Here is a 16984-nt window from a genome sequence, read left to right on the forward strand (position 1 = left end):
GGCGGCCCCGCCCCGCCGCGGTCTCGCGAGGCGGCGGGTAGGCCGGGCCGCGGGAGCACAACAAACATGGCGGCGGAGGCGGCGGGCGGCGGGCGCGGCGCGGGGCGGCGGCGGTGAGTGGTGCCCTCCCCCTCCCGGTGTCTCAGGGGGCCGTCGTGGCTGTGCCGTGCCGTGCCGGCGGGAGGCGAGGGGGGGAGCCCCGGGGCGGCGGCGGCGGGCCGGGGGCCTCCGCGGCGGTGGTGGGGAGAGGGGTCCCCTGGGCCGCGCCGGGGCCGGGGGAGGGCGGCGGCGGCGGCGGGAGCGGGACCGGCGCGGCGGCCCCTCGAGGTCCTCCCGTCGTTCGTACGCGGGGAGGGGCTGAAGTCAGCCCGGAGGTCTGCCGCAGCGGTGGTGCCGCTCGCCGGGCGGCGGCAGGCTCGGCGCCGCCGCTGCCCCCGGGAAGGTGCCGCGCAGAAAGCGCGGGTGTCGCCCAGGGAGCTGGTAGTTGCCGTGGGCTGCTCGTGGCGCCCCGCAGGGCAACGAGGGGGGCTGAGACCTCTGGTTCCCTTTCCACACGTGGGAAGAAACACGAGCGGCAGGGTATGGAGGGAGTTTTGGATCCTTCCTCCTTGATTGCTTCGTTTTAAGCCATTTGTAGCGGAATAGATGAGGCTCCCAGGCAGTCTCCTTCTTCCTCCTCCCCTTTTTTTTTCCTTAATTGCCTCACGAGAAAATGGGATGCGGATAAGTGCTTGCAGTCATGTTGTTTTATTTTCTTATAACCGTAATTCCTGAAACATGATTGACTTTTTATTATGTATGCTTTCAAGCTACTGTTTAAAACTTTGCCCAAATTATTTTTTGCTATTGCATATGAAGTATTTTCTAGTAAAATTCTTCAGACAAAATATTTATAACATTGCCTTTCATAGTAGCACATCCTACAGCACTTTTTTAGATTGTTTAGTTAGTATTATCTGAACTATAATTAATGCTAAATTGAATTGGTGCACCCATGTAGAAAAATCCATGCCCAGTACTCTGTGCACCGGTTTAAAGTTGGAGAAGATGTAGCTGTCTATGCACAAAGCTTACTTTTTTTGTGATAACTGTTCTTTATAAGTTGAGCTTTAAGATCATTGGATGTGAAATGTGAGCTGGTCTGCTCAGGTTTTAATAGTTGCATTTGTTAGTTTGCAGTAATGATATATCAGAAATACCTAATCTCTGTCCTCCTCTCCTGAAAAGGAGAAGGGCATGTTGTGTCTCTGTTTAAAAAAAAAAAAAAAAAAAAAAGTTGCATATAAAACGGCTCACATGAATCACGGAAGATCTTTTTGCACACACAAATGTAGAGACTTGAGGCAGTTGTTAAATTGTGGCATTTACCTACATTTAGAAAAGAAGGATGGACTTCTGCAAAGTAAATTGATGAGGCAGAGAACCTAGTTCTAATGCAGCTGATCCCCAAAGTAATATCTTCTCTCAATCTGGTTCTTAAAATTATGTGTAATTTTCTTTAAAACTTAAATGTCATTATAAAGGTAAACAATTTTTATGCCTTGCAAAAAGGGATACACAGGTTCTTCTGTGACAACATGGACCTTTAGTGTTGATTCATTTTGAACCATTCAATATTTAAAGTGATTTAAACTTAAATTATTATTTGTAACTGCTAAAATTTACTGAAAGATGGCCTGGTCAGGACTCATTACTTTGTCCTCTCTACCTCTTCCGTGTCTTTAATGCATGTCCCTTGTATCTTTGTTTTATTGCAGGAGACCCCAACAAATGGAAAACAAATTAACTTAAGCCTAGGGGAGGCTGGTGACATCTGAAAGAGGGTAGGAGAAGTTGATATGTAAAGATGTGCTCGGAACTAATTGAACAGCGGTAACGGTAATGGTTGAGCATACTTGGCATGCTGTGAAAGAATATTCTCATCTGGATGCCAGAAATGGTGTCTTTGGAGGGCTGAGTTTTATCCTCTAACTTCAGAAAGCACAGATGACACATTTTAAGAAAAACCTGTTGCAAAAGCTAAACAAAACTGATTTCAATTATACCTAACAAGCAGAACAAAGTAGCAATATCCAATGAATTAGTTTATACTTTTAGACTATTGGAGTTGCATTGCGGAGTAAAAATATGAACCAATGTTTGTAAATAATTTTGAAAATATAGGAGAATAAATAAATAAGTAAATTTTGTTATTAAATATGGTCTTGAATTTAGGACTGGAATTCCTGTAGGTCACTTAACATTCTGTATAGTAACTATTGGAAAACAGAAAAGATTTTCTCATTGAAGGAGTAGCATCATAAATGATTTCTGATTACAGTCAGCAGTAATAATAATGTGTGTGACTCACTGCAGCCTTTCAGACTGAGCCCCAAATTCCATCTTTGCATTCATTGCAAATTGGGATTCTAATGGTCTGTCATTTACAGAACTGCGAAAGATTATGACAAGTGACATCTGAATATTTTTATTACTTAAATGCAAAATAATGAAATGGATTAAGATCTTATATCTTGTACAGAATAGGACAGTAACATTTTAGGATAAGAGGACTTTACAGTATTACTTTGTTCAAGGCTTCTTTCCATCCTTGCTAATCAGTCACATTCACTCAGTTTCCCAACATCAGAGACTGCATTACAGTTGTCTATGACTGACTACCCAAACTCTGGGTTTTCTGGAGCTGTTTGTTCACCAGAGAAAATATTTGAGCTTCTCCGACTATCAGTGAGAGTAAGGAGTGGATGCAGTCTTGGAAAAGTTCTTGCTGGAAATAGAATTACTTTAATAAAATTTATAGCAGTAAAGTTTTAGGACCTGTCTCTTCCCCCCACCAAGTTTCTTTCTTACAGCTTATGGGCATGGGTGGAGGAGAGGAGAATAACAGATGTAGAGTTTCTTTTTTCCTTCCAGGGAAAGTGGGGGAGCTCTGCTCCCTGCTTTCAGTCTGATCTATTGGGAGTACCTTTTGGAGCATGTCTGCTACTTAGCAGGGAACTGAAATTCAGGTACAAACACCCCCCCACCACCACCTTTTTTTGTTTGTTTGTTAAAGCAAGTCAAGTTATGTCTTGTTGATTTGAGATTATTATGTCATTTTATCCTATTTTATATAGTCCTTATATTACTGTTGCTAAAAACTGTTTCCCCAGTAACAGATATTTGATGATCTTTAATGAGTTAAGAATTCTAAAAATAATATTCTTATGGTTGTCCATTTGTGTATTCGGTCACAATGTATTATTTAACGTGGTAGAAGTAGTCCTTCAGTTAAAAAAAAAATTGTTTTTATGATTGCATTCAAATTCAGTGACCCTTATGACTTGAAGATATTTTTTCTTCCAGGCAGAAGAGATTGTAAACTTAAATTGTGAATATGGGTGAAAAGAAACCAGAACCTCTAGACTTCGTGAAAGATTTTCAGGAATACCTTACCCAGCAGACTCACCACGTAAATATGATTTCTGGGTCAGTTAGTGGAGACAAGGAAGCAGAGACTCTTCAGGGAGGTAAGCTAATTTCAGTGCTGTCAAATCTCACTTTTCTGAGAATGACTGCATTGTTTACATTGCAGTTAATTATGCACACTGCTACAACTGTGTGGAAACTTTTCTGGTAGGATTTTTCCTAAAAGATGTGTATGTATCTTTGTTTTAATCAAGGTTTGCTGATCGTAGTTCTTATATTTAAAGACCAGAGGTGTAAAAAAGCGTAAGATACTTGGCCTGTTGTCACTGTACATAGTATCCCAGTGATTCTCAATCAAAATCTCTGTTGCATTATTTGCAGCTGGGACAGAAGGTGATCAGAATGGGCTAGATCATCCTTCTGTTGAAGTTTCACTGGATGAAAACTCAGGAATGTTAGTGGATGGGTTTGAAAGGACATTTGATGGAAAGTTAAAGTGTCGATATTGCAACTACGCCAGCAAAGGAACAGCACGGCTCATAGAGCATATCAGAATTCATACAGGTATGAAGTAATCTACAGTACTTTGTTGTGAGGCGTTGTCATATTATCTCAGTGTTATGATCTGTATGTGAGCAATTTACATCTTCAAGCAGTGTGCTAGTTCCTAGAGTTACTCGACAACTGGAAGCAAAACTCATGATAAAGGTTGGAATATCCTAAACTGTTCATGAAATCAGCTCTGATTTTTTGGCAGTTGAGAGAAAACACAAGTGAAAGGTCTTCTTAAAAGTCTTACTCTAGTGCCTACCTAGTGTGTTAAAATGATGCAGAAGACGTTATGGGTGTTACCTATAGCAATAAGAAAAAAAATTGTGTTTTGCAAATAATGGAAGTTGTTATAGGTCTCAAGTATGCCCAAACTTGTAACTCTTGTCTTTTTGCGGTTTTGTGTAGATGGCATTCTAGGACTTCCTTTAAAGGAAAACACATTGTTGCAGCTTGGATAATTATTTCTTCAGGTATAGTTGCTGTTAGTCAGATGCTTGCTGTTCTGCAAACCACTGCTTCGATACAGAAACTCCTGGGATGTATTCCTGGGAAGTCAGTGCTCCTTTTGTGCTCCTCGCAGTGTTGACTTGTTTCTACAATGCATGATGGGATAGAATGGGCCAAGCTGCTAGAAATCAGAGTTCTGAGGTTCAGACTGAAAATCTTGTAAATTCCTCTCTTGTGCTACCATGAGCAACCTCTATGTGTAGCTGTTGCCGTTTTTGGATTCCCAGTGGAAGTTTAGGGTAGTTCTAATAACGAAGAAAGTACTGTGACTTATGCACCTGTATTTGATACGCTGCCGACACATGGCAGATCACTGCAGATCTGCAAAGCAGCACTGTGTTTTGAACAATTTTATTGATTTGATAAAGCAGCAGCAGCTACAGCTTCATCTGCTTATTTATCACATATGGTACGTGGACACCAGGAGAAATTTTTACTTTTAAGAGCTTTACTCTGTGCAGTGCCGTTTCAGGGCTCGTGAAACCAGGGTCGTCTGGTGGGAAAAAAATGTACCGCAGACTCAAAGCAGTAACTGCAGCGCTTCAGGCTGACAAACGGTACTTAGAGCTGCAGAGGTGATGCATCAACTTCCAAATTCCATGTCTTCAGTAGCATATAGCTGTTGCCATCTAAAAACTCCCATCTCCAAGCCCTCGGTTACTACTGGCCAGTTGTCCACATAAGTAGATTGACTGCCAGAGCTGTGAAAGGAAGCATAAATTGCTATTAGAGTATGCTAGGGTATTGCGTGCTTACTGAATCTTAATTTTTTTTTTTAATGGCTCTGCTTGCATGAGGTTTCTCAGATAGAACAGCAGAAATAACACATTGTTACTTAACATTGAACATCATAAATTTTAGCTATACTAGAAAGCAAAAATCAAGTTTGCCTGCTTTAAATATCAGAATGTGGGTGTTGCTACAGTGTCAGCATTCCTTCCCTTACTATAGGAGGCTATCTACCCTTATTATACTCTCAGATCTTAAGTTAACCATTCTTTTGTGCTTTCAAAATATTTTCTTATCCTGCAACTACCTCAGGTAGTAGAGATCACTGAGTGGCTTGAGGTAGCAGAGCAATGCATGCTGCTAATTATGACTATTTTAGCATGGTTGTAGCATAATATATACACAAGCAAGAAAGGTTCCAACCAAAAGTTGAGAGTTGAGAAATGTCCTCAGAAGTCTTTGACCCAACAGTAACTATTCTGTTGTAAGCACTTCCTGGGCTACGCAATTTCAGTTAATAGGAAAACTCTTTTTTAGGGTAAAGCATAATACTTGGGATTTGTGCCTTGACTAACATTTTGAGTTGTTTTTCATGGCCATAATATATAATATTGTTACCACTATACCACAGCTGAACTACGGGATGGTGAGGAGGAGACAAACAGCATGCAAAAGTAATGGTGCTTTGAATGCCTTTATTTAAGATAAAAAGGCGGCTCTGACTTCATGTTTGGGGAAAAAGTGGAAGAACAGAGCTTTCCACGTGGGCTGACTATTATGTCAGTGGTCCTACAGGTATTCCTAATATTGGAGGGTATATGCATGACCCATTTGATCAGAGAAACTTTCACAAAGGTGCTAGGAAAAGGTGTCCGAATGGAAGGCGTACATCACTGTGTGCTACAAAATCATGGAGTCTGAATTACTTCAGTTACAGAAAGCTGACTAGCAGTGAAAGAGAGGTACAGGGGACGTCAGTTTTCTGTGTATCAAGGAGCTTCTGTAATTTGGATGCATCTTCATACAATGAATGCTTTATAGCCAGATTACTGGGTCAGATGTTGTCTGATGCCTACCGTAGTACCAATGACTGTACAATGGCAACAGTTCATTTCACTGTGCCAATCTATTCAGTTTTATAATATAGACAGGAATCTCAGGCTACCAGTCCTCTCTCTTTTCTGTATTGTTTCCTGTTTGCCTTCTTACAATAGATTTCATATCCTTAACTGTAATACAGCATTGCATGGTGCCCAGTTGGTAACACCATTTAGCTGTTACCCTAATGGCTGTTTCAGAAAGACCCGCTTTGTTTCTTTGTACAGAGCCAAGGAACTCCAGAACAAGGAAGGTTTTTCTTCACTTACGGGCAAGGAGATGCAAGACCTGAGTGTGGTTCTACTCAGAAACATGGTGGGGAGGCATGACAAAAGGCTAATACGCGGCTTGCATGGACTATGAAAGCTCAGGGTGACTGAATCAGCATTAAAACAGTTTGCTAGTTTTCCTGATGCTCACTCTTGTTCCTTAAGAAGGCAGAGATGTCTAAACTTGCTCCACTATTCTACCAAATACCCAGCTAAACTCAGAACTAGCACTGTCTCAAGCCGAATTTGAACCGTTCACTTAGCAGCTCCCAGTTAACTACTCTGTGTTCCATGAAAAACTTCTTTCTAACACTCCATGAAATGCTATAGTATAATCTTTCTTAATTTTCTAGGGGAGAAGCCGCACAGATGCCATTTGTGTCCATTTGCATCAGCTTACGAACGTCACCTGGAAGCTCACATGAGATCGCATACTGGTGAAAAACCATACAAATGTGAATTGTGTTCCTTCCGCTGCAGTGACAGAAGCAACTTATCTCATCACCGTAGGCGTAAACATAAAATGGTGCCTATCAAGGGTACAAGGTCTTCCCTAAGCAGCAAGAAAATGTGGGGGGTTTTGCAGAAGAAGACCAGCAATTTGGGGTACAGCAGAAGAGCATTAATTAATTTGAGTCCACCTTCCATGGTGGTTCAGAAACCAGACTACCTTAATGATTTCACTCATGAAATCCCAAATATCCAGACTGAAGCATATGAGAGTATGACAAAACCAACCCAGAGCAGTGGGTTGCCAAGAGATCCGCAAGACCTTATGGTAGATAATCCCTTAAATCAGCTGTCTACATTAGCCGGGCAGTTATCTAGCTTGCCACCTGAAAACCAGAATCCAGCCTCTCCTGATGTTGTCTCCTGTCAAGATGAAAAGCCTTTTATGATACAACAGCCTGCCGCGCCTGCAGTAGTTTCAGCTGTGTCAACAAGTATTCCTCAAAGTTCATCTCCAACCAGCCCAGATCCTCGGCCTACACACAATCAAAGGAACTATAGTCCGGTGGCAGGTCCAAGCAGTGATCGCAGCGCCCACACCAGTACTCCCAGTATAAGTAACAGTCAACCAAGTACTCCAGCTCCAACCCTTCCGGTTCAGGACCCTCAGCTTCTGCATCACTGCCAGCACTGTGACATGTATTTTGCGGACAATATCCTTTATACTATTCACATGGGCTGTCATGGGTTTGAAAATCCTTTTCAGTGCAACATATGTGGGTGTAAGTGTAAAAATAAGTATGACTTTGCTTGCCATTTTGCAAGAGGCCAACATAATCAACATTAACTGAGAACATGCTTTCATTTAGTTTTTTAACATATTACAGTATATTTTTCATACTTGCTGAAGGAAAGCTTGCTCATTTCCATAAGGAATCTTCACATTAAGCAATTGGACAAAGGACGCAAATTTATTTCTATGCTGGTCATAAAACTTGCCAGGGAAATTTTTTGTAAGATGTGGTCATTTATCTATAGTCTTTCCAAAAAACTGGGAGTGCTCTAAGAATTAGAATGCAATTACATGTTTTGTTTGTTAAATTTAAGTTGATTGCACTTAAAATATGAATAAACATTCTATAAATGTAGATGCAGAGTATGTGTCCCGAAACATAGGATGCAATTATCAAACTATTTACCAGGCAAGATAAAATACTGTAACCATAAAATGTGAAAGGTTAATGCAATGAATGTATGGTTACTTTGGAGACATACTTATCCTTAAAAACATAGCTACTACCAAACTGGAAAAACAGACTTTCTAAGTTAGAAGCAACTTTCACGTACAAATACAATTGGATTTAAAACTTACTTAAATCTGGAAGGTTAATAGTAAGTTTTTGCTTAGTATAGTCTAAACTCTTCATGTTAGGCCTCAAACACTACTTTAGCTGTTACTTTTAAAACTCAGCAGAAAACTAGAAGATAACATTTTGTGACTGAATCTCTGGTAGGAAAAAAAGCAAAAAGAATGGGAAAGACATACTTGCTTGTCAGTCACTAATTATGTAAAAGAAAAATTAAACACGACACCTTATTTTAAACTGTTTACCGAATAGCTTTAAATGTCAGTTTTTTTTGTTTTTTGTTTTTTCTAAGGAGGCAATTTTAAAACAACTAGTCATAATGAAGAGCTTGTAGAACTAATACGTATTCTGTAAGACATCTAACTGCCTTAAACTGATTTGTACACATACTAAAAATTTGCACAGTTAGACTTCTGTCTTGCTGATGGAAGTTCTAATAGAAACAAACAAGTTTACGAATTAAAAATAGTTTGTTCAGTTTTATCTTGAGTCACGCTAAAACTGTGGGTTGCCCGTATGTTTGGAAGTGGAGTAATCTAGTTTATGGTAAACTTCAGCTAGCTTGGAATTCAGTTTGTCTTGTCCCCTCCCCCACATTTGTTACCCTTTTGGACATGCCAGAAAAAAGTGGAAGGATTTCTGCTTTTTGGGGGGTTTGAACTGTTTATGTAGTAGGCAGGCAAAGGGATACTGGGTGACTACCTTTGAAGTCATTGTGATTAATATTGTAGGTGGCAAATGGTAACTAAAGATGTATATGAAGTCTGTTGCACATGTTCATTTTATTTTTTATACTGTACATCTTACTTTAAAAGCACCTAGGCTAATGGATAGGCACTTTAATATAAACCTAAATAAAACATCCTAGCAAAATTAATAAAAGCTCGTGATATGCTACACAGGAATTGGTAATGTTTCAAAAAAACGAAGAACCCATATTTCCCATATTTAGATGTGCACTTTTACCTTAGTTTCTTACTTGCATTAAGACTAATGAAACCTTCCCTTACATCCCCTTTCTATCAGCAGAATATGACAGCATATAGTATTTTGCTAAAGGCAGGAACAAGATTTTACTGATGTTCTGGAAGTCAGGAGTTGGAATCTGAATAGCAAATGTTTGGGTTGTCCAGACATTGTCATGGGAGCTAAACCTTCCTGAGGCCAGTGGAAAAACTTGCAATAGCTTCAGTTTAAGATCAATATGCAGGAAAAGCACCCTTCCGAAAGTTTTAGTTTTAGCAGTAATTTTCACTGCAGTGAATTAGAAATTTGGGAACTGAATACATATTTGTCTTCACATAGCTTATCTACTGTTGAATTTTCCTTTTTTTAAGAAACCAGCTGAAGGAAGCAGATTATTGTCAGCACATAGTCCAGTGACCATAACATCAAATAATAAATATGCCAATTTAGTGCAAAATTAATGATAACGTGCTGTCAATTTTCCAAATAAGTTTTTGGTGTCGGGCAGGCCGGGTTCAGAATTCATTTTGGTGGATTTGTTTAACCAAGATGCGATTTCCACTTTTATTCATCAGTACAGTAGATTAATAATGACACTCTTCATAATCCCAAAATACCTTTTGTTGCTTTATTCGTTTTAAAATTCATTTTATAGCCAAAACACCAACTTTGTAGGCCTAAACAGATGGGTAGAGAACCTGGAGTCATACTCTTGAATGTCCATTTTTACTTTAAGGAATCCAAAGTTGACTGAACTGGAATCCAGTTGTTTGGAAGTTACTGCTCTTGTACCAATGTTGCAACAAGACACTTCTGGTCAAAGAGTAATGCAGAAATAACAGGTCTCGTTTGACCTATCTTTTCTACATTTTAAAACCTAAATTTGGCTAAAATATAATATTAAAACTACAAGCATTATTGTTAAAGACCATTAAATTTCCTAAATTGAGGTAATTTTCCTTGTCTTTTTGATAGCTAAGGCAAACTTTCTTCTTAGGCTCTAGCAACAATAAAGAAACCTGTAGATCTGCTTATTTCAGATTCTGGTGCTACAAGGCATATCTTCCAATACTGAATGATTGCAACACCTAAGTTATCTTTGTGGCTCCAGTCTCTCTCCGTCCTGATATCAGTAGGGAGATTATTAACTCTGATGGGCACAAATGTTGGAAATTTGAGCCTTCCATTCTTCACACAGTTTCTGATCCATTTTCACAAAGTTTCTGATCCATTAGGGCTTTCATCGGCAGTGCTAGACTTTTTTTTTATGTAGGCTAATGATTTGGCAATTTGTGAAATGGTTTTGCGAACAGTGATGCCCTGGAAGAAATTTTAGATAAAAGAATAGTTAGGTCAATAGAAGTAGCTGGTAGTAAGAAAACACCTTGCATTATCTTTATAAAAAGGGGCTCTCATTCAGGAGAGGATCCCATACTGAGGATTAAGTGTATCATGTTCTTAATAATAGAACTCAGTATTTAAAAAAAAAAAAAAAAAAAGCCCAACCCCAAACCTTGCAAATTATTTAGAAATATTTTAAAACTACTGATTTAATATCACTTTTTCTACTTCAAGGTACCCAAGAAAAAGAGAATTCTTTGGACATCTAAAAACTTTTGAACGCTTTAAAACTAGCTTTCTGTCTTTCCTTGTGCAAGCTCTCGTTTGTAGGGGGAATTCTTAGGAGGCAACAGGCTTTGGCATCATGCCTTTCACAACCAGATCTGTGGGCGGGGAATCCGCGCTGACTTCCAAGTCCTTCAGAGAGTCAGCTTCTGGACTAGGATTCTTAGTTTTTCAACATAATACCGTGTGTTCAGTTGTGCCAAACAGTATCTTGACTATACCTATTTCCTTCTGACTACTGAGTATGTTTGGAAGGTGTATTTGCATAGTAGTTTTTCATAATTTTGTGTATACCATTTACTATAATTTAAAGAGCAGAATTAATTCTGCAAAATTGTTTTAGAGTATGATCCTGACAGGTCTTGCACAAGTAAATACTTGTAAGGAATTGCAGGATCGAGCCTTAGGTTAGTAGGACTTAACCATATTGAGTTCTCCATGTGCTACACTGCACTAACTTAAAAAGAAAACAAAACAAATCCTTATAATGTATAAGGTGCTGATTAGCTTTTTCACTTGTATTAACAGGAAAGTTTGAGGATGAGCTGAATTTTTTCCACAGCTTGATTCTGTTAAATTCTGTAGTTGGAAAACATTAACTTTGTGGAGGTGTTTTTTTTTTTTTTTTAACCTGTTACTAGATTATTTTATAACTTTTTTGGACATATTTTTAACATGCACTATTTATAGTACTCTTAATACAGACTTAGTATTTTGAGACTGAATATTTCACCAAACATGCAAATAATAGACTGAAGTTGTTGGTAGATTAGTTATCTCTGTTAATACTTAAACCAGCTGTGGAGAAGCTTAACAGGGAATAATAGGTGACTTTTCACAGATACAGTGCTTAGATAATTTTGACATAAAATGTTGATTGGCATGTTAACATAAAAGTCAGTGCTAGAAGACATGTTTTAACAGTCTTTTCTAGCACAATGTTCTGTTGCTATTTGTTTTGTTCCAGAATGTTTCGAGGTTTTGCTTGTTTGTTTGTTTTTTCTTTTGACGAAGGGAATGTAATTTAGAAATCTTCACTGGCAAGTTTTCCATTAATTTTAAGTTTCTTTTAAAATCTACAGCAAATGGATGTTCTGCTGCAGGAAAATCTATTCCCTGCTGAAGCATTTTTCATTGAGCAGTCTTTGTGTATGTGCTTCTAAGTACCTGCTTTGTTAAAAATATGTATTTCAATGTAAAGAGCATATTTTGTATGCAAAATTGAGAGCTGTTAGAATTGTAAAATAAATTTTATTGTGTAGTGAATGTTTTCAGAAGACAAGTTTTGAAATAACTTGACTATATCTAGTGTAGTTCATGTTGTGAAGCTTTGCTTTTGTAAGATATGAATAAAATAACACTTTCTAATTAAGTTTAATGTTAGTTGTTCTTAAAATTGCATATGCTGCAACAGCTGGATCCTGGTGAACTGCTGTTTGAAAGCTGTGTACGGACTGCCGTAGTCTGCAGTGAATTATTACAACTGAATCCCCTGCGCTCATGCTTGTATATGGCCTAGTAAACTGGAACTGATTCATCTGGTCCTTAGAGTCTGTTTGGACCTGTGGAGAGCAAGTACGTAACAACCAGCTCCTGTTTCCCTCCAGGATTCATCACATCAGGTATAGTCAAGGCACTTCTAGGGCAAGCTGCAAATAACAAGCAGTGAACTGGAGTCCCAAGGAGCTGTGCACTTCAGCAGTCTCTATAATCATTTAGCTGATTTACCATTTCAGAGGGGAAGGGGGAACAGTATGTTTATTTTTGTCTGCTTCTACAGTTGCAAATGATATGAAAGGAGTTCAGTTCTAGAGTTCATCGTCTTTCGTATTTGCTCACCTTCCAAATGTCTTATTTATCATGCTATTTTTATATTTCCTGATTATCAACGGCGTTTCCATGTCTGAAATGAGTTTTTAATCACAGTAAGGCTGTCATCACTGCATATGGAATTTGAGTGTATTATTCATCACAATGTTCAAGGCAAAACCAAACTTTCAAGTTCTTTTGGACATCTGAGTTAGTCTTATGCACGTACACACACATATGCGCATACAGCTTTCGGGAGCCTAAGCTGAAATGCGTTATCAAATCTCTTCCTTCTAAAGTTGCTGTCAGGGAAACAGGCTGAGAGGCCAAGACCCTGATCCAAAAAAGAGACTTTAGACACCTAAGTTCCCCTCAAGTCCTGATTTAGTTTCCCAAGTCCTGACTTTAGATGCCATAGTTCATTGTATAGATGCCACCTCATTCTTGAAATGCTGAACTCCATCCTTCCTCATTTTTTCTACCTTCCTAGGCACTTAGGAGCTGTGCAAGCATTCAGGACTATATCAGTTTTGACACAGCAGAGCTGATCAATGTCCAGAAATGAAACAGTCCTTTACTCAAGTCCCCCAAGGAGCTGAACCAAATAGATATTCTCAGTAGATATTCTTCCTATGAAGTGCAATGAAAGCTTACCCTTTTTCTTCCCCACCTTTTGAAGTAGTGCAGATCATTCACATAAGTAGCAAACTTCCCTCTTGTCAGAGGAGTTTCAGGCACGCAACTCTTAAAACATCAGAACATTTCCTATCTATCAGGCTAATCAAAAGGTCTACAGGTGAAGCTGTGCTCTTGTGCAGAAAGTAACTCACACAGGTAAGGAAAAGAGCAAAGGTGCTCTTCAAAACTCAGCTAGATGAGGCTCTGAGGAAACCTATCCAGCCTGAAATTAACCCTGCTTCAAGAAAGAGGTTGGATTAGACAGCTTCCAGAGGTCCCTCCCATACTTAATTTTTCTATGATTCTGTGAAATTTAAATCTAAGAATCTAGTGATTTTTTTTTGTTGGCTTGATCTTCAAAATCAAACACATCATGCTAGACCAGGCTTCTTTTACAGGGAGAGATGTTACGTGAGGGCACAAACTTCCAGGGAAATAAGTTTCATCTCTCAAATTTTTTCAGCAGTACTGCTAAAAGCCATATTACATTTTAAATACTTTTAACTCTGGAAAAAAAGTATTACATGTCATTATTTAAAAATATATTTATTGACTACATTGATTGCCTCATACTGGAATGAAGAAGTTATACTTGTTACAGGGTCACTATTTTGTTGGTAAATCTGATTTTTCAGATGACTTCCTTGTCGTAAATCTTCTAAAAATTCTGCTTTGAGTTTGCCGAGTTCCTCTGCCAGGCTCTTCATCTCACTTGGGCATACCTTTTTATCTAAAAGAGAGTTAAAGCTGTGGTTTTACACTTGTGTAAAGACAAGTTTTACAGACTTAGCTATTTGCAGAATCTAAGCCTATCTTTGACAGGCCTTTAAAGGAGATTGCCTCAATCACACCGGCAGGATGGTGATTCCTTAATGACTTACCCCAAAGGAATTTCACAGGCTCAATCTTATGTTGCCAGCTGAGCTGCATGCAAGTACTAGAACATGCTATGCCTACCTTTTGCATCCTTCATTGTTTGAGAGATGACTCGTCTGAAAGTCTGATCAGCTTGATGGACAGTACTAGCTGCACAGATTGCTCGATCTACTTCCTATCCAAAAGGATGAGCAGAAAGGAGGAATATATGCAAACACGTTACATTTTATTTAGCTTGTCATCAACTTTGAAGTACTCCTCAAAAGCGGATAACACATTAGCCCCAACTCAGTGACTGGCATAGGAAAAAACAGCTCCTTTGGATTCTGAAATATGTATCTGGGCAACTCCCTGAGACAGATACACATGACATTTTAAGAAGTGAACGTTATTTTCCCGATTGTGTGGAGTGACAGCTCCAAGAGCCATTCTTTTAACTACTGTAGAATATACAACAGCATGGTTAGAGGTAGTTCAGGGGTTTTACTGAATAAGGTGAAGTACCCATTTTTTTTTAAATGTGCGTGCTTTTGCAATCCAGAACTGCAAAAGGTATTTCTCAACTTTTGTCATCATGGTGATAAGAATCCAATTCAGGAATAAATTATCCATTCATTCCCTATCATCTGAAAGGACTATAACCTTAAAGACAAACAGTTCTACCTTTTCCTCTGTATTTTCCTCATTTGGCTTCACTGGATTTTCCAAAGCATTGGCCAGCAAGTGAATGATCTGCAAACTAAGACGACAAGCAAGAGCAAAACATATTAACCAAATAGTTTCATTATAGATTTTTCTTGCATTTTGTAAAGATATCGCAAAGAAAAAAAAAAGTAAACTTTCACTTAAATCTGTGAGGTAATCAGTGAGATAATCTTTATATTACAAGGTAAATGAAACACAGCTAAAACTAAACACACAGCCATTATTTTGTAGTCTGATGTAAATTATCTGAAGCTTTTGATTTTTTAACAAGCGTTTAGAAATACAGTTAATAACAGTATAAACTCTGCAAAGGGTGATGAGTGCGAGTTTTCTAAACAGCTGAAAAATATATATTGTATGTATGCCTTCCAAAAATCACCATACGGAATATATTCTACATATTGTAGATATAGTGAAAAGCTTCTACCTGCCTTTTTACGAAAACAGATTTTATTTAAAAACTCCAGCATCAATATAGTAACATACTTATCCTCCAAAGTACATTCAAAACTTTTCAGGATGAGGCTGTTCTTTTCCCAAGCATTATTCTCAAGATCTGGCCTTTCTATTTTTCTTGCCATTAGATATATTGTCTGATCGGGTAAAGGATGACTTCTTAGACGATTTCTTTGCAAGCACCATTCAAGTGGACACTCTAAAAATAACTGGCAGAAGCTCAAAGAATCTAAAAATATAAACAGACAGTTTTACTTTCAAAGCTGCTCAAGCAATAATTTCTGAGAGCAACAAGCATGACAAAACCTTTGTATGAACCAGCGATTTCTATACTAGTTCTGAACCTAAGAGAATATGAAGAATTTTACCTTGAAGGCTGCTCAAGTTATAATTTCTGAGAACGACACATATGAGAAAAGCTTACGTGAACTAATGATTTCTAATAATACAGTAAGAGACATCTCTGTTCAGTGTGTTTTAGAAATTTAGCAATTAAGAACTACCAAATGTTCTGCAACAGTAATTAAAAGAGGCAGTTAAAGTACACTATTTGCTAGTTATTTTGCTATAAAGCTGAAAACTAGAGCATCCAAATATTACATCAATCATATGTAAGAGAGTAACGAGTAATTACATTTGCGAGCCAGCTGGTACACTTCATATCTCATGCTTCGATAATAAAAATTGTCATCCAGAATAAAATACAGTGGCCTAGAAGCGGCTACATTTGTCAAGTAATGGCACGCTCTGGCGTCAAGTCCCTCTGAAGAGAGCAACCCCTGCCCTTTACAGCAGGCGACGAAGCTCTCCCACGTTGACTCAGTTCTGCTTGTGGGGGCTGACAAACGATCTCTGTTAATAAGAGCCTGCAAGAAGTGCTCCAGGTAGTGTAACAACTCACGCCGGTATAATTTCCAGCGAGACAGCTAGGAAATAACAGAACAAAACAGGTTAAAGATTCCCTCGGGCGCGGCCGAGCCGCCCCCCTCAGCGCCGCCGCCGCCGCTGCCCGCGCGCTCCCGCCGCCAACGGCCACTAACGGCTCCCCCTTCTCTCCCCGCCCCCCCCCCCCCGCGCCGGGCTCCTGCGGCTGAAGCGCCCGCGGCTGGCCAATGAGAGCAGAGAGGGCGATGCCGCCCAATAGGAAGGAGGAGAGCGGCACTGACCGACGGCGCTCGCCCCGCCTCCGGCGCGGGCGGGCTGAAGGCGTCCCGCGGCATGAGCTCGTCGTAGGCGAGGAGCGCGCAGTCCCAGCCCTGGCGGCGCGGCAGGCGGTGGCGCAAGGCGCGGGCCAGGGTGGACTTGCCCGCCGCCGGCAGCCCGCACAGCACACACAGCCCTACGCGCCGCCGCCCGGCGGCCTCCTGCCGCTCCATCGCCGCCGCCCAAGCTTGCGGCAGTGAGGCGCTGACAGGCGCATGCGCAGCAGTGGGGCGGGGGGCGCCGGCGCGCATGCGCCGGGGGCGGTGTGTGGGGGGGGTGGGCGCG

General features: G+C 39.9%; 2 protein-coding genes across 4 annotated transcripts; one reads left to right on the forward strand and one right to left on the reverse strand.

Moving 5' to 3' along the window:
* Positions 1 to 9713, forward strand: IKZF5 (IKAROS family zinc finger 5). 3 transcript variants are annotated; one of them, XM_068951502.1, is made up of 6 exons: positions 1 to 113; positions 1758 to 1823; positions 2894 to 3008; positions 3346 to 3509; positions 3790 to 3972; positions 6917 to 9713. In XM_068951502.1, the coding sequence occupies exons 4-6, from the start codon at positions 3377 to 3379 to the stop codon at positions 7858 to 7860; spliced, it is 1260 nt and encodes a 419-aa protein (XP_068807603.1). In that variant the 5' UTR covers positions 1 to 113; positions 1758 to 1823; positions 2894 to 3008; positions 3346 to 3376; the 3' UTR covers positions 7861 to 9713. The 3 variants fall into 3 exon arrangements, with proteins under 3 accessions (XP_068807603.1, XP_068807602.1, XP_068807604.1); XM_068951501.1 differs by having other exon boundaries at positions 2914 to 3008; XM_068951503.1 differs by lacking the exon at positions 2894 to 3008.
* A 4199-nt stretch (positions 9714 to 13912) lies between these two features.
* PSTK (phosphoseryl-tRNA kinase) lies at positions 13913 to 16920 on the reverse strand. The gene is made up of 6 exons (XM_068951504.1): positions 16663 to 16920; positions 16131 to 16422; positions 15527 to 15725; positions 14999 to 15074; positions 14417 to 14510; positions 13913 to 14189 (listed from the first exon to the last, which is right to left on the reverse strand). Exons 1-6 carry the CDS (start codon positions 16870 to 16872, stop codon positions 13990 to 13992), a joined length of 1071 nt encoding a protein of 356 aa, XP_068807605.1. The 5' UTR covers positions 16873 to 16920; the 3' UTR covers positions 13913 to 13989.
* Positions 16921 to 16984: the final 64 nt, after the last annotated feature.

Source organism: Struthio camelus, chromosome 7 (genome assembly GCF_040807025.1).
Source record: "Struthio camelus isolate bStrCam1 chromosome 7, bStrCam1.hap1, whole genome shotgun sequence".
Lineage (NCBI taxonomy): Eukaryota > Metazoa > Chordata > Aves > Struthioniformes > Struthionidae > Struthio > Struthio camelus.